This window comes from Oncorhynchus kisutch, linkage group LG3 (assembly GCF_002021735.2).
Source record: "Oncorhynchus kisutch isolate 150728-3 linkage group LG3, Okis_V2, whole genome shotgun sequence".
Lineage (NCBI taxonomy): Eukaryota > Metazoa > Chordata > Actinopteri > Salmoniformes > Salmonidae > Oncorhynchus > Oncorhynchus kisutch.
Window position 1 is genome coordinate 44,399,823 of NC_034176.2, and position 21,609 is coordinate 44,421,431.

Here is a 21,609-nt window from a genome sequence, read left to right on the forward strand (position 1 = left end):
GGTGTCATTGTCCATTTGGAGAACCATTTGCGACCAAGCTTTAACTTCCTTTTTGTTTCATCAGACCAGAGGATATTTATCCAAAAAGTACAATCTTTGTCCCCATGTGCAGTTGCAAACCGTAGTCTGGCTTTTTATGGCGGTTTTGGAGCAGTGGCTTCTTCCTTGCTGAGTGGCATTTCAGGTTGTGTTGATATAGGACTCGTTTTACTGTGAATATAGATACCTTTCCACCTGTTTCCTCCAGCATCTTCACAAGGTCCTTTGCTGTTGTTCTGGGATTGATTTGTACTTTTCGCACCAAAGTACGTTCATCTTTAGGAGACAGAACGCATCTCCTTCCTGAGCGGTATGACGGCTGCGTGGTCCCATGGTGTTTATACTTGCGTACTATTGTTTGTACTGATGAACGTGGTACCTTCATGCGTTTGAAAATTGCTCCCAAGGATGAACCAGACATGTGAAGGTCTACAATTTTTTTCTGAAGTCTTGGCTGATTTCCCCATGATGTCAAGCAAAGAGGCACTGCGTTTGAAGGTAGGCCTTGAAATACATCCACAGGTACACCTCCAATCGACTCAAATGATGTCAATTAGCCTATCAGAAGCTTCTAAAGCCATGACATCATTTTATGGAATTTTCCAAGCTGTTTAAAGGCACAGTCAACTCAGTGTACGTCAACTTCTGACCCACTGGAATTGTGATACAGTGACTTATAAGTGAAATAATCTGTCTGTAAACAATTGTTGTAAAAATGACTTGTGTCATGTACAAAGTAGATGTCTTAACCGACTTGCCAAAACTATAGTTTGTTAACAAGAAATTTGTGGAGTGGTTGAAAAACGAGTTTTAATGACTCCAACCAAAGTGTATGTAAACTTCCTACTTCAACTCTACATAGACCCCTGGTAGGGGTAGGAATTTATTTTATTATATATATTTTTTTTATTTTCCTTTTGTTGTAATAGTTATTATGGGGGAGGGGGGTTATGGGTGAAAAAAAGTTTCCTTTTCCATCTTTGTGTGCGGTGTGTTTGGGGGGTGTTCACGCCCTCTGACTTTTTCCACATTTTGTTGCGTTGCAGCCTTGTTCTAGAAAGGATTAGGTTATTTTTTATTTGGCCCGTCTTGGAGTGGGACTATGACGTGAAGCGGGTGGGGAGTGCTCTGTATTATTCATGTCCGTCAAGTTATGGTTTAATGCCAAATGTATGCATTATTGTTATATCGTAAGAGGAAACAATGAAAACTATAATTACGAAAAAAATAACATTCTTATTTACGAAGACGGCCTACCCCGGCCAAACCCTAACCCAGACGACGCTGGGCCAATTGTGCGCCGCCCTATGGGACTCCCAATCACGGCTGGTTGTGATACAGCCTGGTATCTAACCAGGGTCTGTGGTGACGCCTCTAGCACTGAGATGCAGTGCCTTAGACCGCTGAGCCACTCGGGGCTTGATTCCTTCGAATTCATGGCTTGGTTTAGTCTGACATGCACTGTCAACTATGGACCTTATTTGGACAGGCGTACCATTCCAAATCATGTCCACTCAATTGAATTTACCACAGGGGGACTCCAATCAAGTTGTAGAAACATCTCAAGGATGATCAATGGAAACAGGATGCTCAATTTCAAGCATAGCAAGGTGTCTGAATACTTATGTAAATAAGGTATTTATTTTTAATGCATTCGGGTATTGTGTGTAGATTGATGAGGAAAACATTTCAGTTAATCCACTTAAGTCTGTAACGTAACAAAATGTGGATAAAGGGAAGGGGTCTGAATACTTTACGAATGCACTGTAGGCCAGAAAATGTGACATGTCACTCCCTATGCAATATGCAAACATGGGGTCTGAAACCTGACACTAAGTCAGCCCTGCGAAAAGAGAAATGGGGCTTTCTTGCACTATAAGACATGGGACCATTTGACGTTCACAGCAGTGGAGGCTGCTGAGGGGAGGAAGGCTCATAGTAACGGTTGAAATGGAGTCGCTGGAATTGTATCAACCACATGGAAACCATATGTTTGATACCATTCCATTGACTCCATTCCAGCCATTATTATGAGCCATCCTCCCCACAGCAGCCTCCATTGGTTCACAGAGCACTTTGTACACAAAAATGTCAGTTGCAACGGGTCCAAAACTGCTCTAAGTCTCCCAAATAGGGGGCTTAACATCTAAGAGGCTATACAACACCTAAGAGGCTATACAACACAGTAATGTGAGAGTGGAACTGTAAACCAGATTAGGAATGACATTGAACCTTATGTTCAAGTGTCTGTCAAGGCCCAGTGCAGTCAAAAACATGATTTTTCAGTGTTTTATATATATTTCCACACTATGAGGTTGGAATAATACTGTGAAAATTATTATATCCTTTTAGTGTAAGAGCTGTTTGAAAATAGTCCGATTTTTGGCCTTCCATGGTGACATCACCAGGCGTTAAATTAGTTAATAGCCTGTCTGACAATAACACATGTTCGGTTTTCACTCCCCACTCAGACAGTCCTAACAAAATGATTGCTTGAGAAATTGACCCTTCTCTAAGCCCCGCCCCAGAATTTTGTCCAACCAATGGATAGCAACTCGGACAAGCTCACGTTTCAAATGCATGAAAGCCAATGAAAGCTATAGCAAAACTGAGTTAATAAAAAAAAAGCTAAATTGTTTAAATAGCTAACGTTAAATTGCTTAAACAGTGCACATGGGGTACTTGCTACTGTGATTCCTAAAATGCAAAGCCTATTGGAGTATTTTTCTAATCTGAAATTTTATGTTATTATAAATTATTATATATGTTACTGTTATATATGATCTGTCTCTTTGACCACCAAACGTTGTTAATGCTAGCTAGCCAGCCATTTAATATAACTTTGTTCTCTCGAAATGTACGACTTGGGAGAATTTTTGCTTCTTTCTGAACATTTTAATTGAAAATAGTAAGGTGCTTCATTGTTACACAGAAATGAGTTGATATTGAGATAACAATGGCTGCATTGGACCTTTAACACCAGTTGAGCTCAATAAAGGTATGTTTAAAACTAGACTGGCAACTATTGAACGTTTTACCACAGAATGCATGAGATTACACTTGATTCAATGAAATGGAAAGGCTAATAGAGGAGACAAAGCAGACAGTATATTTTTCTTTGTTTTAGGGTTGTGGTTTGTTATTTCCTATGGGTACAGGACTACTGGGCACGACCATGGCCCTCTCTCCATTCCACCCCCCCATCCCTTCCTCTCTCCCTCCCCAGTCCCCAAAATCCTTCCTGTTTGTTCAGATGTGGCCCAGGCAATTATGATCAAGGCAGTATTCCAGACAGCCCCGGCCTTATCAGGACCCTCGTTTGCGCCCTAGAAACTTCAGAACGAGAGAACAACTAATTTGGAGAGAAGAGAGACGGAGAGGAGGAAGAGACACATTAGGCCTTTGGCCTTTGGCCATCCTAATGGACAGCTAGAGCAGACCCGCTGCCTGCCTTCTCATCTCCCTCATGCCCCTTTGTCCCTGGCACATCAGACAAGGCCAAATGGTCACAGCCAAGTTGGCCTCCGACTGCCTACGTACAAGACTACTTAATCAGAGAGAGGGACATAGGTAAGAGTCTCCTACTTTGTCTATTATTCTTACAGATGGGGTCGTACTTTACGAGAACGGCTGTGCCCAACGAGATGTAGTGCTACACATGCTTTCCTCGCTTTTGGCTGTCTACTTAAGGCCTGATGAATTTGGTGAAGGAGTTTGATTTGTAAGGATTCTGCCAAAAGTGCTATGCTTTCACCTGCCAACTCCTGTCCCGCTGTCAGGGACAAGTGCAGATGAGGATGACTCTCTTTTGTGTCTTTCTTTCCCCATACTGACGGCCAGGTTGCAGATGCAGCGTGTGTGTGTGTATACAGCGGCTGAATGGCGAGGCCACTGGACAGCAATGTGGAGACTGCCATCGTCTGCCACCCTGCTGTTTCCTTCACAAATACCCCCAGGTGATGGGCTGGCTTCAGATAACACACTGTCCACCCCGACCGACGCTCGTTGCCACAAAGAGTATTTCACAAAGAGTATTTCACTTCCAATCATTAATTAGGTCCCCCCTCCCTCTCTCTCATAACCAATTTTGATGCTTTGTTTTTCAAGGTATGCCAGTGGTGTGAAAAAATTATTTTCTTTTCACAACTTTGCAAAACACCTGATCCCCCTAGAAATACGCTGTGATTTGCACCTCCACGTTCCAATATTCCTAATCAGTTGTAATTATGTGTTGAGGAATATTGTGTTGTGATAAACAGTTATTGCATCTGACTTGAACCTGGAAGGTATACCCAAGGGAGCCACAGGCACAACGGTGGTGCTCAAACTTGTCAGACAAAAGTATGTGAGACAGATTTTAACACCATAGTGCCTATATGTGTGTGTGTGTGTGTGTGTGTGTGTGTGTGTGTGTGTGTGTGTGTGTGTGTGTGTGTGTGTACCCAGCTGGTGTGGTGACACATACAACGGTCCCATACCTCCTATCTTTGTTTCCACAGATGAGCATGTGAGGAGGGCTGTCTCTCAGGTTGACACAGGAGAAGTCTCCCGCTGAGTTCCCCACAGACATCTCCGACTGCCCCGTCTCTAGGCTGTACACATGGATCTGAACACACACACACACACACACACACACACACACACACCAACACAGTTAAGACTCATTCACTACGGTTGCAAAAGTTAGCACCAGAGGCAACACATAGAAGTGATTTGACAATGGCTTCTGTTGCTACAGACATATTTACTCATCCCTATACACTGCAGCAGGAGTTAGACAGCACCTGCATATGAGCAGATAAAATGTAGTAGTGGAAACAGCGGAGTAAATAGTCACAATGTACTCTAAATCCAGCAACAGCGTCAGACTTAAGGTAGTAAAGACAAGTTGATCTTCACAACTTTCTAGTCATGCACACACTGGGCTGGACGATATGGACAAAATGCATATCACGATAAATTGACCGAATTATCACAATAACGATAAATAGAATGATATGTTTATAACATTAATGTGAACCAGTTCTACATTTTCTTTACATTTTTATATCCCCTTAAAACTAGGCTACTATTATTACTTTGAATGTTGTGGCTATCAATTGTCCCATTAACAAATTAGCCATATTAGTAGACTTATTTCATTTCAAACTTCACATTTCTCCAGTATAGGCATCTTATCGTAAGGAACAATATCAGCAAAATGTCCACGATAGGTGGTTGGTTCAGTCGGTGTCGCTCATTTTCGGTTTATCGTCCCAGCTCTATCACCAACACGCCCTAATACACACACACAGCACTATTGGCAAAGTCTGAGAGCTACTGAATTATGCATGCCATTATGAATCTCCTAAGATGCCTTTCAGAAGTGTGCCGAGTTAAAAGCCCACTGAGAATCACTCACACTTGTCTGTCTGAGCTCATAGACTTCTCACAACACTTTCCTTCACCTCACATTTACAAAGGAATTCATATCTGTGCTGTTAACAGGCAGAAGACAATGCTTTATAACAGATTCTAGACTGAGTTCAGGTGGGTATGCGGAGAGCCAAACACAGTACTTGGTTCAATACCGACAGGTTATCAGGATGAATGAGTGAACAGAGAAGAATGCTCAAATGTGGGGAAATTAAGATCATCTAAAAGAAATGCAATGGTTCCATGTCAATAATCATAAACACTACCTTTTCTTTGCAAAAAAAGCTAAGAATGCAGTATTGCAAAGCTAAATTAAAACAAGTTTGACAATGATAGGAGGGCAATTGACCCACAAACATCCCTATTAATTCAAATAGAACAATTAAGTGTGTTCCCTCCAGTCAGAGAGAGAGAGAGTGGGGAGAGGAAAGAGAGTATGTAAGAGAAAGGGAGAGGAACCGAAAGAGGGAGAGAGATAGAGTTGAAGAGGAAAGAGAGCAGGCAGCATGATGTAAGGCTTGAGAAAGTGCCAGCTGTTTTGTGTCCCATATTTGGGCCACATAGCCTTAATTGTGAGATGGCCCTGAGTGGAGCATGCCAAAATCACACAGGACACACAGACGGACATACAGACACACACATAAGACATTGAAATGACAGCTTGATGGGGGGTAGGATGAAAGGGAAGGAGCGGTAAGGGGGCTGTCTGCCTGCATGTCTTTTTTTCAATTAATCATCACCGTTTTTTGGGAGGAGGTTTGATTAAAAAGCATCCCAAACCAGCAATTATGTGGAGGAGCCATCAGGGCAGTTTAAAGCTAATGTCCAACCAGTTAAGTGGGCACCTCAGCATGTGTTGATGAAAGGAATCATGGCTTGGCTACAGCAGTCATCGGGTTAATGTGCCTGACAGAAAAAAAGAAGAAGAAAAAAAGGAACCGCTAATCTATAATTTGTCCTAACTCACTCCCTTCACCAGTCCCTTTGTTTGGTAAACACATACGTCCCTTATCTATTGTCAAATAATGCAATGAGTTGATGAGTTTATGTTGCATTAGACTTTCAGGTGCATTGTGGGGCAGTGCAGTTAAACGTGATTTTCCTGTTTATTTTCTCATATTTCCACACTATGAGGTCGAAATAACACTCTGAAATTGTGAAAATTACGATAAATGCATTTTTTTGTGTAAGAGCTGTTTGAAGAAAAAAAATCCTGGAATTTCAGCCTCATCAGATGGGATGGAACTTTTGGCCCACATCATGACGTCACAAGGTGATCTGATTATAATAGACCAATGACTGTTTATCTGGGTAAGGGGGTGGACCCTGGACCATGCTATCAGCCAATCAGGGCTGTGTATGTAAATATCTTCACATTTCTTTCCGAACGCCCACACAGACTGAGCATTTCAAGGGCCAATGGAGGCTCAGGGAAATAAATGATAACAAATATATTCTGTAGTTAGTTTCATGATATAAACACACAGTGACTTGTTAGGCATACATTGGTGATTTAAAAACATAATTACAAAGACTGCATGGGGGCTTTAAGCTAATGCTTTTAAACAAGTTGATCTACAGAACATAGACTGACATGGACATAAATTACGCTCAAAGAGTTTGAAGATATGCCTACAAAGCAACCGGTCGGAAGTGAATCAAGAGCATTTATCTAAACGACAAACAGAAGAGGTCACACTTTCCCCTGAACAAATATACACTGAGTGTTCAAAACAGTAGGAACACCTGCTTATTCCATGATATAGACTGACCAGGTAAATCCAGATGAAAGCTATGATCCCTTATCAATGTCACCTGTTAAATCCTCTTCAATCAGTATAGATGAAGGGGGGAGACAGGTTAAAGGAGGATGTTGAAACCTTGAGACAATTGAGACATGGATTGTGTATGTGTGCCATTCAGAGGCTGAATGGGCAAGACAAAGATTTACAGTAAGTGCCTTTGAACGGGATATGGTAGTAGGTGCCAGGCGCAACGGTTTGAGTGGGTCAAGAACTACAACACTGCTGGGTTTTTCACAATCAACAGTTTCCCCTATGTATCACGAATGCGCCACCACCCAAAGGAAATCCAGCCAACTTCACACAACTGTGGGAAGCATTGGAGTCGACATGAGCCAGCATTCCTGTGGAATGCTTGACACCTTGTAGAGGCCATGCCCAGATTAATTGAGGCTGTTTTGAGGGCAATAGGTGGTGCATCTCAATATTAAGAAGGTTATGTACACTCCGTGTACGTAATGGTTGTTTTCTGTGTAACCTATGTAATGGTTGTGTTCCGTGTTAGGTCTATAAGCTGTGCCGCCTGTGGTTTTACCAGCTCTATCTGAGTGGCTGCAGGGTACAGGGTAACAGGAGCCCAGTAGAGAGCAGCTGAGCAGATGTCCAGACCCCCAGGTCCACTAGCAAGGGAAGGATTGGAGAGTTGGGGGTGTAGGTCCCCTGGCAGGGGAGAGGGAGTAGTAATGAGGACCTGGAGACTGACTGCTAGCTGACTGGCTGACTCTCGCAGACACCAGACAGACATAAACAGTCCAATAGACAGTCATGAACAAGACACAGACAGACACATGTAAAAGACAGAGACAGGAAAGGCAAACAGACAGAGAGACAGACAAGAGAAGAGTGGCACATTGTTTGACCTGGATAACAAAGACAATACATGTCATAATACATTCAAAACATTTAGCTAGTAGAAAAGCAACCAATCATAGTGATGACTCACTTTTCAGTGTGAAAAGAGAGATAACATGTCTGGATGCCACCACCATTTCTTTGACAGCTTTTAATTAGGCATATGTCTTCTCATTAAATAGCATATAACACATTCTGCCTCGCCAGAGTCTGTTGGCAATTCTTACTTCCCTCTTCGCAGTAGGAAAATGCTGTCAGAAACACTATGAAGCCGATAGACTTGTTAAAGCGGATTAAAAGTTGTAATTTTTTAAGTTTAATTAGTGAAGGGAAAATGTGACAATCATGAATTGGCATAATTTTGTGACGATGAGCTAGCTAGGTCTATAGTGGAGAATGAAAACAAAAGAAACTCGATGCTCAATGACCAATACCATATCAAATATACAAACTTAGAGATGTTGCCTTAGATTACTTGATTGGATAGTGAAACTATTCAAGTAGCCGGCACTATTTTGGACAGAAAGACACACCAACGTACCAACATGTACCAAGATCTATGGAGCTGGCAGCCTATATGACATCTCTCTTGATTGTAGAAGCACAACTCCTGTTCATATTATGATTTAGTTTAGCTGATTTAGTATCTCTGTTAACCCAGCAGTAAAATCGAGTGCAATTTGGTCCAATGCGTGATCAACTTCTGTGTTCATACTTAGAAATTGAAAAGTTAGATATTGATAGTTCAGGCAAAAGTCCCCCCCTTCCGATCTGTGTGGGCACACACACAAAGCACTCGAGGCAAAGCAGTAGAAGCACCACCTTCGCCCAATCCTGATACGTCCAAATAACCAGTGACGATACCCCAAAAAATTGAAAGAATGCCGCTCGTTATCTCGCACATCCCATTCAATCCCGGCAGATTCTTTGGTCTACATGCAGAAACTGCCCACGGGAGATCAGTTTAGCTGTAACCTTGAGAGGAAGGAGTAAAGTTATCCCTCAGACTTTCTCTAAGGTCCACTATGTGGTGCTGTAGGGCTAATATAACAACATCAGCAATGAGAACATTGTAATGATGTCAGGGGGAGAGTCTGCCAAAGACCTGTCGAACCAACAGAGAGAGGCTCCATTTGGGACCGGTCCCTAGTCACTTGACTAATTACTTAAGTACCAGTATCGGTGCTAAACAAAACATAAAACTTTTAAGAGGAGAGAGACAGACTGAGGTTTTTATCGAAGTGGATTTTTGAAACAGCGAGATATTCCTTTGGTCACAAAACTGAAAAAACAGCTCCTTGCAAAATTTTTTCTTGAAATACACTGGAAAGCATGACAATGGTTTCGTATTGAAACCCAAACCTGATCCCTGAGCAACTCTTTTGTCTCCTGGGTATGTAATCTGCAGAGGGATAAATAAAGGTATGAGGCTCCGTTAGGAGCAGGGTCCTTAGATACAAGACATTAATAGACGCAAACAGCAACTTCTTTGGGAACAAGAGACTAAACTTGCTTAGTGTGCGTGTGTGTGAGAGAGTTTGTGCATTAAGAGAGTAAACGAAATACTACAGTAATTAGGAACAATACCCAGTAGGAGTAGTTCAGCTATTTCTATGCCCACAATCCTCAGCGGGTGGCCCCATTTCTGTTCCAGATTCCCCAAGTTGGGATGCACCACCCCATTGGGGTCCCAGAGACTCTAAATACACTCAGATTGGTGCATTGCTACTCAGACTCAGAGAGATGCAGGTTTTGGGGTGACATAATAGGGTTGCAATTAATTTAGGACTGCAATTCAACCTTATACTAACATCAATAAAAGCCTAATTCAAGGATGGCCAATTTGTAGCCGTCCAAATGTGTTGAGTGCTTAGAAACATAATGGTGTGGGCTTCAGTTTTGGCTTTGCGCATAGCTTTGGCATAGCTACCTCAATTTAACCCTGTTCCCAACTCCAAGGACAGTAGAACAAAAGCCACAGCTGGGTTGTATTCATTAGGCATCAAAATAAAAAATTGTGGAAAACGGCCTGGAACAGAAGGGGACAACCTTATCTTTATTTGAAAAGTTGTGCCCTGATGAATAGGACCATGTAAAAATACTATTTTAGTACACTGTTGATGCACCCACCTTGTTGCCTCCATCGTTCATGGCCCAGCCACAGCTCTTGACCCCCAGGGCAGCGTGAGAGGCCGAGGCATCCAGACAGGTGATGGGGTGGCCGTAGATGGTGTGGAGCACCCGGGGTTCCAAGTCCTCAGGGGCCAGCAGGAACACCGTCTCCCCAGCAGACAGGGCCACCAGGGGGACACTGTCCCCTCCTCGCCCCCCGGCCCATGGCACCATAACCACAGACTCCACCTGGGACCAGAGTCTCTGTTAGAACAAGTTATAGCAAATTTATTCAGCCTGCTGACTACTGTCACAGGGAGTGAAACGTCTAAAGTAGCTCCCATATGAAAAGTTCAGTAGCACTGTTAATGAACAAACTAATATGGTATAATGGATTGACTGTGACATAAAGTTGAAATTGAAATCACAACAGCACACTGGATCAATGTAGACACCCTATCATTGCTCCAGGGAATTGTATCATAATCCTCATTAAAATTATAAAGCTGATGGTGCTTTTCCAGACAAATCAGAGACAGACAGATAGACAGAGAGAAAGAGAGCAAGGTAGACTCACAGGTTTGGGTAGCGTGGCCTGGCAGAGGGTCCTCCAGTAGCCTCTCTCATCAGGCTGGTCCAGCCGGACGTCTAGCCCAGCAGCAGTAGCCAAGGTGGGGCTCTCCAGGCTCAGAGCCAGGGCGTGGACCCTCCCAGGGATCTGGAAGTGGTGGACTGGCTCCTGTCCCGTCTCTGTGCTCCACACATCCACACATCCTACACAGAAGCAGAATATACAGTTAACATGTACTCAAAGACTTCTCAGTGTGGCCATCCATGTGTCCATACACCTTAGTGGAACTTGGTAATAAAGTGTGAACTGTACGTCTGCCTCCTGCCGGTCATTATCATGCCTTCTAACAGAGGCACCAGGGTGGTTATACCTATCAAAACCGGCAAAGACCACCGACCAACAGGTGGCGCCCCTTTTCAATGCCCTAAACTGGAAGGCTAGCCAGTAAAATAGCCACTAAGTTGACTGCAGAGTTGAGGACCCTCACTCACCATCGTCATAGGCAGCCACAGCCACAGTGTTGTTGACCCGGATGTGACTGACGTGAGGTCTGGGGGTGACGTCTGCCATCAGGGGGCTTGGCTTCAGGAAGGAGGCTGCAGAGTCCCAGTGGAGGGTGTCCCACAGTCTCACGTCCCCAGACGTGTACCTGAGGGGACAAAAAACAATGTAAGCCGATGCTAAATTTTTATTTTGAAATGACCTAAGGCTCCATTTAAACAAGCAGCCCAGTTCTGATATTTTTTTTTCACTAATTGGTCTTCTGAAAAAAATTGGATGTTAAAATATCTTATGCAATTGGTCAAAAGACCAATTAGTGGAAAAAAAGATCAGAACTGGGCTGCATGTCTAAACACAACCTATGAAGCATGAGGATGCATCTTAATTTTCCCCATTAAATATGCTAACTGTGTACCATGGTAACCATCCGTGCATTATTATGTGAATATGAGTGGATGTCTGTGTGCTTATGGGCGACATGACAGTAAATGGGTGGGTGATGATGTGGTTCAAATGTGTGAGTATCTGTGAGTCTCAGTCAATTGGAGGCATGGCAGAGATAACACAGCCTTTCCAGGGGGTGGGTATGGTGGCAGCTGAGTCCTTCACAGACGGCCTGGGACGAGCCACGCCACCCCAGGCACAGCCATATACCCCAGCACCAGCTGCCCTGGGCTGCCTCAGACAGACCGAGACCCTCTCTGGTGCTGGAGCCTGGATGTGGTTCAGGATTCGTGCTGAGCTGGGCAGCTGGAGAAAGCTGCAGACTGACAACCACAGAGAGTGGCACCAAAGGGCTGCTGGATAAAACCTTTCAGCTATTTAGCTACTAACAACACTGTGGCACAAACATGGTATGATAGCTAGCTTCCATCCCCTTCACTAACTTGAACCACATCAGCTAGCTACTGTACCACCTACTTCAATCAGCATCCGTATCCCAACAAGAGGAAACAAGAGACAGAGAGAGACAGATAGAGAAGGGGAAAGGAGGCTAAAACACTCCACCTGACATCTCAGGGTTTGTTAGGAAGGTAACAACAGGCACACACTCTACATAATTAGTGCATTATCTTTCAGCCAAGAATCAACAGGAGAAATGTATGCCTCAGCTGGCACTTTTCTTCATCCAAATAATCTCTGGAAACTTCTGACATATCAATTCCAAGGAAGATAACAACCTACAGTTCTGCTTCATCAGTGCATCTACAAGATCCTACATAGAAGTGAGAGAAATATTACCTTATGTGTCATTACAAAATGTCCACAAATAAGCAACCTTGGTTAAACAAAGGATCCTAATTTCAAAGGGTTGCTAAAATCTACAATGAGTATCTTAGAAAATCAGTCATCCAAATCTGTAGATGTGAATAGATGTAGGTAAAAAATAATGTGCAGCAGCAGGCAGGCCTCTGTTGTCTGGCTGAGACTGTCTCTCAAAATGGAACCCTATTCCCTATATAGTTCACTAGTTTTGACCAGGGCCCGAGGGGGCTCTGGACAAAAGCAGTGTAATATCTATGTGGGGAATAGGATGCCATTTGGGACACAGGCTGAGAGTTCACCGGGGCCAGGGGAGAATTTAATCAGACCACCCCCTGGGCACCAGCCTCCTGATACAACGTTTACCAGATTCATTTCAGCAGCTGAGTACTCAAGTCACGCTATCATCCTACAGTAATGGGCCCAGTCAGTTTAAGTAGCTTACTTGATGCAAACATTTTTTTACAACAAGTTGAATTTTTGAAGAGTTTGAGAAAAAAGGAGTCCAAAGACAAGCCTATTTTAGTACAAAGTCAGTGCAGCAGCTCAATTTCTATCGATCACCATTTATTGGGCTGAAACCGTGCTGATCACCACAGCTGCTTGCCCCTCCTGACATTAAAAACTAAGGATGGGCATTTTAAATGATTTCACTATTCAAATAATATCATGGTTTTTTTTCAGAATCCGGATAGTCTAAATAAATAAAAAATACATATTTTACTCTACTCTCTTAACCAATCAGAATGATGCAACATGCCACAACAGCAGACAGTGCTCAGTAGTTTTCAGGGTACAATATCGGTAGTTTTTGGCTAACAGTTGCCTAGGCGAATAGTAACAGTGAAAGAAGTCTGATGTTCTCCATCATATAATGTTGTTTTTTCTGGTGAGTGCTTCACATTGATCTGTGTCAGGTCTTGTGGAACCCTGCGTTGGTGCGCGCCTATAGGCTAATCGTTATTTGAAGTGGGAAAAATACCATGTCGTTGTCGGGCTGACAGGAGGAATAAATGTGCTATGAAAGTAAAATGCACTTTCATTTAAAATGCAACCCATAGAGCATGAGAGAGAAAATTAGCTTGAAAAGAAAACAATCCCATTGTATATCCTCTGAACTGTAATCTACATTTAGTGTACAACTGTAAATAATGTTCTGTCAAAGCCATGTGACGTCTGAAGCAGCAGTAGCTCAATGTGCCAAAAGTAAACACTACATTCTAAAGTTTGTTGTTTTATCAAATTATGCATTTCAAATGTCATGATATATCCTTGTGTGTAACAACTTAACATGGACAATTTAATTCAGACAAAGCTTTTTCATTGTTGAAATAAGCATTAAAAAAAGTGTTGGAATACTAACGTCCAATCAGATATCCAGATATTTGATTAACCGTGCCCATCCCTACTAAAAACAGGTTATGTTAGATCTTACCCAGCAACAACATAGCTGTCACAGGAACTGACATCACACAACACTTTCCCCAGCTCATACTGCAGTTGGCTGATTGATCCAACACGATTCTAGGAGTATGAAGAGAGACACAAACCATGTTGTTTTTAGACATCCCTATGTAATTACAATGCTGTTACTATAGTTAATACTCTACAGTTTGATGGGTGTAAGGGCAACTTCAGGTGAAGTGTTGCCAAAGTGTCATCTCAGAAAAGCATTTAGTTAACTGAACCCCTACCTTCCAGTTGGAGCGCACAGTGTTTTCAGAGTTCCTGCAGTCTCGTAACATGCTCTTCCAGCAGGGGGAGTCAGAGACAGAGGCCCCGTGGTGATAACTCTCTGTCTGACACATCCTAAACCACAGCACCTCATCCTCTGCCAGGACCCCCCACGCCTTGCTCACCTGTGAAAGTATCAGAGAGGCTATAATGAATACTCATTGATCATCATATACTGTACATCAGAATAGATTGAACAAATTAGTGTAAAGTCAATATTCAGATCTATGTTTCAAGTGACAACAGAGTCATTATGATTTTTATGTGATTGAAAATCAGTTTACCTGAGCACATCGCCCCAGCTCTGTCCGACTGAGGTACTGGAAGATCTTCAGAGCTAACTCGTAGGGCAACTCAATGTCAAAGAAGGGAATGTCATTTGTCTCATTCTGCAAAAATAGGAAAATACCAATGAAATCGAGATCCACACAATGTCTAGTGGTAGGCTGCCTCACAAAGACTATCACCCTCATCTTACCAGGTCTTGAATTAATTGATCCACTAATTTGTCACCCTTGTTAATTTTCCTCTGGGGTTGTTGTTGGGAGGTGTTACAGGCGCTTGTCAGACTGTGGTATTGTCTCTTCCTTCGAGTCCTCTCTTCCTGGATCCTCTCCAACAAGGGACTGGTCCTTCCATCTAGCAAGCCCTCGGCTATCGACACATACTCGGGTTGGTCCTCATTTGGAGTTTTTGCTGCAGACAAAAATGCATCCTGTCCTCCCTTACTGCTCCCCTGTGATGTCGAATCCTGTATTTTTTCTGGTTCACTTCTGTTCTGACCAAAATCTTCAAAATACCGTTTTAATTTAGAGCCTTCCCGACTTGGTTGAAGAGTAACGTTACAGTTCGAATGCGCCTCGTTTTTAATCGTCAGTTCTTGCTTCCAATGCTCTCTGAACACCAGAAGCTCGTCTTCTGCCATGTTTTTCTAACATAGTTACAACAACATACATATAGTTGACTTGTTATTTTTAGACAAAATTACAAATTGGTAGGGTTAAATTGTTAGTAGCTGGATAGGTAACTTAGATAGTCCATGCTAAAACTAAAACAAACACTGAAGTCCTGGAACAAAAACTGTCCGACTAGAAATACTTTGCGGTCTTAAGAGTTCCGCGATGTTTAATTCCTCATTGTTTATTTTAGGCGTTGCGAACTGTGGTGCATTATTACAATATTTCATTTAAAAATAGAATAACTGGTACAATTAATAAGATTGACATGAAAATACATAATTATCAAATAGCATAAAATTCCGATTGTGTAAAATGTCTAGGGGCAGTAGCCTGTAGTGTACTGATTTTAAATCCTATGATTATCCAATTAGACATCGCTATTCCTCCATCCTATCAAACAAAAGGCTCGTCAGATAAGATGAGACGACGTTTTTTTAAGAGTTAATGATTACCTCTCTCTTTTGGGAAAAGATGATGTAAACCCCTCACACCATGTGACTCTTTAATCGTGTATAACGAGAGCGAGAGAGAGAGCGAGAGAAACACAGTCCAGATCTGATCAGATCCGGACAGTAAAGAGGATAATTTTATATAAGAGCGGATCAGAGGAGGGGACATATAAAGAAGATAGAGCGATTTGTAGAGAAGATGTGCTGGCTCCCGATAGACGAGCCTCTGCCTCTACCCGGCGACGTGATGGTCTGTGCCCAAGGAACCTCACCATGCTCCGGGACCCAGTCACTCGCCTCTCGCCTCAGGTGGATCGGGGATGAGATGGATAAAAACTGGACGGTTGGATCTCGAGATAACAGATATAATGAGAAACTTGGGTTAAATAGAGAAGTCCGCTTTAGAGGCTTTGTATGCACGGCAATACAAATCACCGTCCTCATAATCTTTCTTAGAAAGCGACACCTGTAGATGTAAGTCACTGCAACCGCAAAACCAGCAACAGGTAAGCTTCACAGGTGCCCATCACATGTTGGTTTGGCTATGAGTAATGCAAACGAACTTGGTTGCGGGTAAAGACGCTTTATTCGCGACCTTCCCAACAATGTTCAGCAGGTGATTTGCGAACATGTGGTTAAAGAAATGTAATTATAGTTGGTGTGAGATTTAGTTTATTTACAATTTAGTATTTGTCATTGATGATTATTTATCTATACAATTGGGGTTTTATCTCAATGAATATGTATCATGGAGTTATTCATACAACTATGCTGGGCTATTCACTGAGGATGAACTTCTTCTAAATATGATCTAAATGTTTTATTATATGCTCAAAGTAATTAATATTTATCCACTGTAGATGGTGCCTTCAGGATCCTGAGGAGAGAGAGCTGTCAGAATATTTGCACTGAGAAAAAGGATGACAGCCAGCCACAGCCAGCCGAGGTTCAGTGTGCACCGAGGTCATAATATCCATGCCCCAAAATCGGCAAGACAGTTAGGAACAGGGTACATTTTTTGTACTTTGTTGGCTAAGGAAAATGTTGTGCTTCGGAATTCATGTGACATAACATTGTCACAGAGATTAAGTAACATTTTCAGTTCTTGTTTTATGGGTATAAGATGTAGTACTGTGTGAATACATTTTTAATTGAGTTATTTCCCAGTTTATTTTATTGTTTAACTCACTGCTTGGAATTCAGTAGGATTTAACAGACATAAATTGTGTAATCACTCTGGCGGTTTTTCCGAGAATAAAACGGTGACGTCATCCTCCCTTGACCGTTACCAAAGGAAACACGTACTAGAATTGCCCACACGACTGTCATACGTGGACGACCTTACACTTGAATTATCGATGCACTAATACACGATGTCAATTACCTAACTGAAAAAGCTTATTTGTATTAAAAAAATACATGTTTCTACTTTTTAGATGCCCGTCTCCTTTGAGATTGTCTCCAATCTGGAAATGGTGCTCTGTGGAGAAATAGCACTACTTTTTACATAAGGTTCTGTAATAATTAGAGACCATGCAAAGTCTGGATTCTATCCTTACTAAATATGAAAGTCAATTTGTAAAGGTTTTTTTCTGCAGTCATTTTTATTAGGTGAATAATGATGTTAGTTGTATCAAATATTCATAACGAAAAAAAGTCAAATCAACTGTTCTATTTTTTTGAACTTTTGAAATTGGCTGGGGGCTCAGCATTGTTAAGGCAGATAATGTTCATGAAACCATGCAAGAAATCTTGTGTGCAAAAATAAGGGCATGCTATTCATGTTTACAGTACATAAGCTGTTTTTATATATCGCAAAAAAACTGTAGTTTTCAATTGCAGTGCTGAATCTGTGTCTTTTATAAAGAATGTGTTCTTTACATGCTATTTACATTTGTATTACATTGTGAATTCTGTGCTCACTCTGGATAATAAAAGTTTCAAAGTAAAAATGCTTTCATGCTATCATTGTTATGCAAAAAGTAATGACAACATAAAACATTCAACAAATGCTGAACAATACTGCTTCAACCATGGTTTCATTGAAAAATCTGATACATACTGAAAACACACAACTTGTGTTCGAGTTTCTCAAATGTTTTGGTAGGTCTGATGTCATCAAACATTAGCTGTATCTTTACTAGAAATCAGGTGAAATGTATAACACGTAAATTGTTGCAAGAATGGTAACATTAGTGAAAGATCTACGAAATACATCAGCAAATGAGCAATTCATGTGCTGACATAAGCTACCCTGTACAATAATACTGACCAATACCACACTGCTGTGCTGCACGGAGATAAGTTCACATTCTATTTCTTTGCAAGGATGGATGAGACAACTGTATAGACTAGAGTTTAGACTCCAACGGGCAACACAGTAAGGGCATACTTAAATGACTTATTCCTCTGTAATGTCCTCCAGTGGAAGCTAATGGCTGTCAATCCCAGCTAGTAGATCTGTAAGTGGGCAGAGGTGGTGCCTATTACCACAGAGTGGGCATGTTTGCTCACGGTCTAACCACAAATACAGACACTCCTCACAGAACACATGCTAGGTGGGAGGGACAAACACATGGGCTTTACACTCACATTCACTTTGGTTTACCAAAAGGAGTATGCATTGAGTATTGGTCAGTTATTCAATACAGTATTGATCAGTAAGGCCACAGAAAGAAACAAGAGTCATGGACAGTGACTTTAGCATCAAGCTACACCACACTAAGGGTCATATAAAACCATTTTTTGATTTAACTTTTATTTAACTAGGCAAGTCCGTTAAGAACAAATTCTTATTTACAATGATGACCTACCCCGGCCAAACCCTCCCCTAACTCGGACAACGCTGGGCCAATTGTGCGCCACCCGATCATGGCCGGTTGTGATACAGCCCATACTGTTACAGTCGGCTTGTGGTTACCATGGTTAACACCGGCGAATGGTGTTATAGTAAAGTATGTAGTAGCAGAGCTTATGGTTTGATGTATGTACTCTCACATGCCAGAGAAGAGCTATGGGGTTTCTGAAGTCACCCTGACAAATAGTACACACATCTCCGGCCTCACTGCACTGCTGGCTGCTGCTGGCCCTCACACCTTAACTCTATGGGTGATAGAGCATCAGGTAGGTGGTCACAAGGAGACAAAGCTTGTGTTTACATTCCCATACCATACAGCAGGGATTATCAACTAGATTAAGCCGCGGCCCAAACTTTTCTTGAGCAGGTGGTCGGGGCTCCCGGAACATACAGTAAATACAAATAATTTGAAGACTGCAAATTGACCACAAGAAGCCCAAACAGATATAATATTTGACTAAAACATAATCATTTCAACCCTTGCTTACATTTGTTTATGATCACGTGTCTCCCTATTATGGAAATACTGGGGAACAGAGTTCCAAAATTAAAATAACTTGGAGCTGATTTCCTGGTGTTTTTATAGTTTTTTATGCCCCCCAAAATTTAATAATAATAATTCTCAATTTGTTTTGCTCTGAAAACTCGGGGGGCCAAATAAAACACCCGCAGGCCACCAGTTGGGGAACCCTGCCATACAGGGTCAACTCACTGTATAGTCTCTTTATTCTGATGTTGCATTTTAATACGGTACATGTAGTAAGATGATTCAATCAGAGTGCAAGATCAGGCAAAACCCACTGACAGTTGAAGGTTTACAACTGTAGCTAGTAGTGTTATAGGGCAGTGATGTGGGCTGGTATTTGGCCCTGATACTTTTCTTTACAGAAAGTAATCATTTCTCACCTGAGAACTGCAGAGAATTTCCATAGCCCTGCGTATGGCTGATACTCGTCCACAGAGGTCAAATGGCTGAAAGATAAACATATTACACAGTCAAGGCACTAGAATCGGGTGCATTAGTGCAGCCCTGGAACAAAAGCCTGCCTCTGGACCAGGTTGGTGACCACTGTATAATATCCTTAAAACATGAGAAATTCTCACTCTGAAACATTACAAATTCTTCCCTGAATACAGTGCCCTAGTGATTCCTTTTTTATGATTCCCTTTCTGCTCGACTTAATGACTCAAACCCGCCCCCACTCTCTCTCATTTTCTATTCTTTAACCACTCACTGATGGGCAGTGTCCTGTCCCATTTTGCAATATTCTGAGGACACACCTCTGTGAACAGTTCTGACTCAATTTCTCCAAGTTCTCATGATTTCAATCCATAATACTTTGACAGCTGCACGCACCCATTTACTAGGATTATTTTTGCACACAGCAGCAAAAATAAGGGGTTAAATACATATAAAATATGTTGTTCCATGTGGTGAATTTGTTATTCAATTCATTTTATTTTTTTATTTTATTTTTTTCAAAATCAAAATAGCTAAATGATCATCCCCCAGCTTTGACAGGGCTTAGACTTTTATGGGTTAAGAGCAGCACACTGTAAGAGTTTTAAAGCAGCACGCTCCAGACTAAGCATGGCCCCTGGCCTAGGCTCCACAGGCTGCAGCTTCTTTCCTCATTGTCCCTTCCTGCCCCTAGTCCTGGCTACACACACACACACACACACACACACACACACACACACACACACACACACACACACACACACACACAATCACTTGATATGTCAAACTAAAACTGGACTCCAGCCAGAAACGTTGAGCCACAGAAGCAGTTCTAAAGCATTCTGGGACTTTCTGGACTTTCTGCTTGTTTTGTTTCATTAGTGATGCTGACCTCTCAACCTACCAATCAAAGCCTACCCAGCAGTTGGGTACGCCACCGTTATAAGTAATTCCTATCAGCTGCTAAAAGCATGTTTTCATTCAATCTTGCTGCATGGTTATTAGAAAATACATTTCCCTGAAGTGGGAGTGCACCGACAGTGCCAAAAATGTAGCCAACAAGCAATGTTAAAATAACAGTAGAGCAAAGTAAATCAAATACATTTACAACCCACCACAGTGTACAGTAAATCAATGTACAAGAGTCTGGTCTTTTTCTGTAGGCCTCCACTTGTACCGACTTGCATGTTTGTGCTTGTGAGATCATTAAATCAGTCCTTCCGTGGATGGAAGCAAAAGCAAAAGCACGAAGCAGAATGATTGGCTGATGTGTGGCCATGACTTCATCGGCTGAAAGTGGGCCACTTGGGCCTGTTTCAGGACAAGGTTTGGTTGGGGCAGAGGGTGGTGGGAAAGGTGGGGGTTGGTTGGTCGGTTGGTTTAGTGATAGCGTGGCGCGGGTACCCCAGCAGCCGAGGAGGAGTGGGAGCACACACAGCAGTAATGGTCCAGCCCCAGGGAAGGATGACCTCACCTCTGCACCACCCCCCCCCCCCCCCAGGGAGAAATGAGCTCAGTGGCAGCAGCCTCACTCTCTGATTGGCCTGTTTATCAGCCGAGTCAAAATACACTCTGTGACCCCAACGGGCAAAACCTGCACGCAGATAGAACACCAACAGATAGACAGACAATGACAAATACACACTCTTTCTGTGACCACAACATGTTATACACAACACTTTCGTGTGGATAAGACACCAAAATCAACACACACACACACACACACGCTCCCACATTGTGACCCCCAGGACATAAGTGAAACTTTAATGAATATAAAACACACACAAGCTGTGACCCTCAGGACACCAGAAAATAGTATGAATATAACACACTCACACAGGCTCTTACCATGGATTTAAAGGCCCGGAGGATCTTGGCCAGAAACAGGGCCGATGGTGAAGTACTTGAGAACAAAGTCAGTGATCCCCATCGCCTAGATCAAAGAAGTCAAAGCTGTTGATGTTGGGCTTTGCAAACATCGGGCTGAGGTGGGGGGAAAAACAGCAGCGATGAGACATGAGACTTCAGTTCTGTACAGGTTGAGGTTTGATCATGGATAGACGTGATACATTATGTCTAGTCTCTATTGGTTAC

The 21,609-nt window shown here is 42.4% G+C and overlaps 1 protein-coding gene across 8 annotated transcripts in view; it reads right to left on the bottom strand.

Annotated features, from left to right (window-relative positions):
* The window catches only part of fbxw8 (F-box and WD repeat domain containing 8), a 39,714-nt gene that overhangs the window by 15,990 nt on the left and 2,115 nt on the right, over window positions 1-21,609 (bottom strand). For 3 of the 8 annotated variants that reach the window (XM_031806840.1, XM_031806846.1, XM_031806832.1), the window contains 9 exons: window positions 21,364-21,498; window positions 19,461-19,526; window positions 14,574-14,678; window positions 14,250-14,414; window positions 13,991-14,079; window positions 11,283-11,440; window positions 10,798-10,994; window positions 10,239-10,484; window positions 4,518-4,645 (listed from right to left, as the gene is read on the bottom strand). In XM_031806840.1, coding sequence (XP_031662700.1) covers window positions 4,518-4,645; window positions 10,239-10,484; window positions 10,798-10,994; window positions 11,283-11,440; window positions 13,991-14,079; window positions 14,250-14,414; window positions 14,574-14,678; window positions 19,461-19,526; window positions 21,364-21,366 — 1,157 coding nt within the window. In that variant the 5' untranslated portion in view covers window positions 21,367-21,498. Of the gene's footprint in view, window positions 1-4,517; window positions 4,646-10,238; window positions 10,485-10,797; window positions 10,995-11,282; window positions 11,441-13,990; window positions 14,080-14,249; window positions 14,415-14,573; window positions 14,679-14,767; window positions 15,588-19,460; window positions 19,527-21,363; window positions 21,499-21,609 lie in introns of those variants that run through there. The other 5 variants (XM_031806821.1, XM_031806814.1, XM_031806851.1 and 2 more) reach the window with 4 other exon arrangements.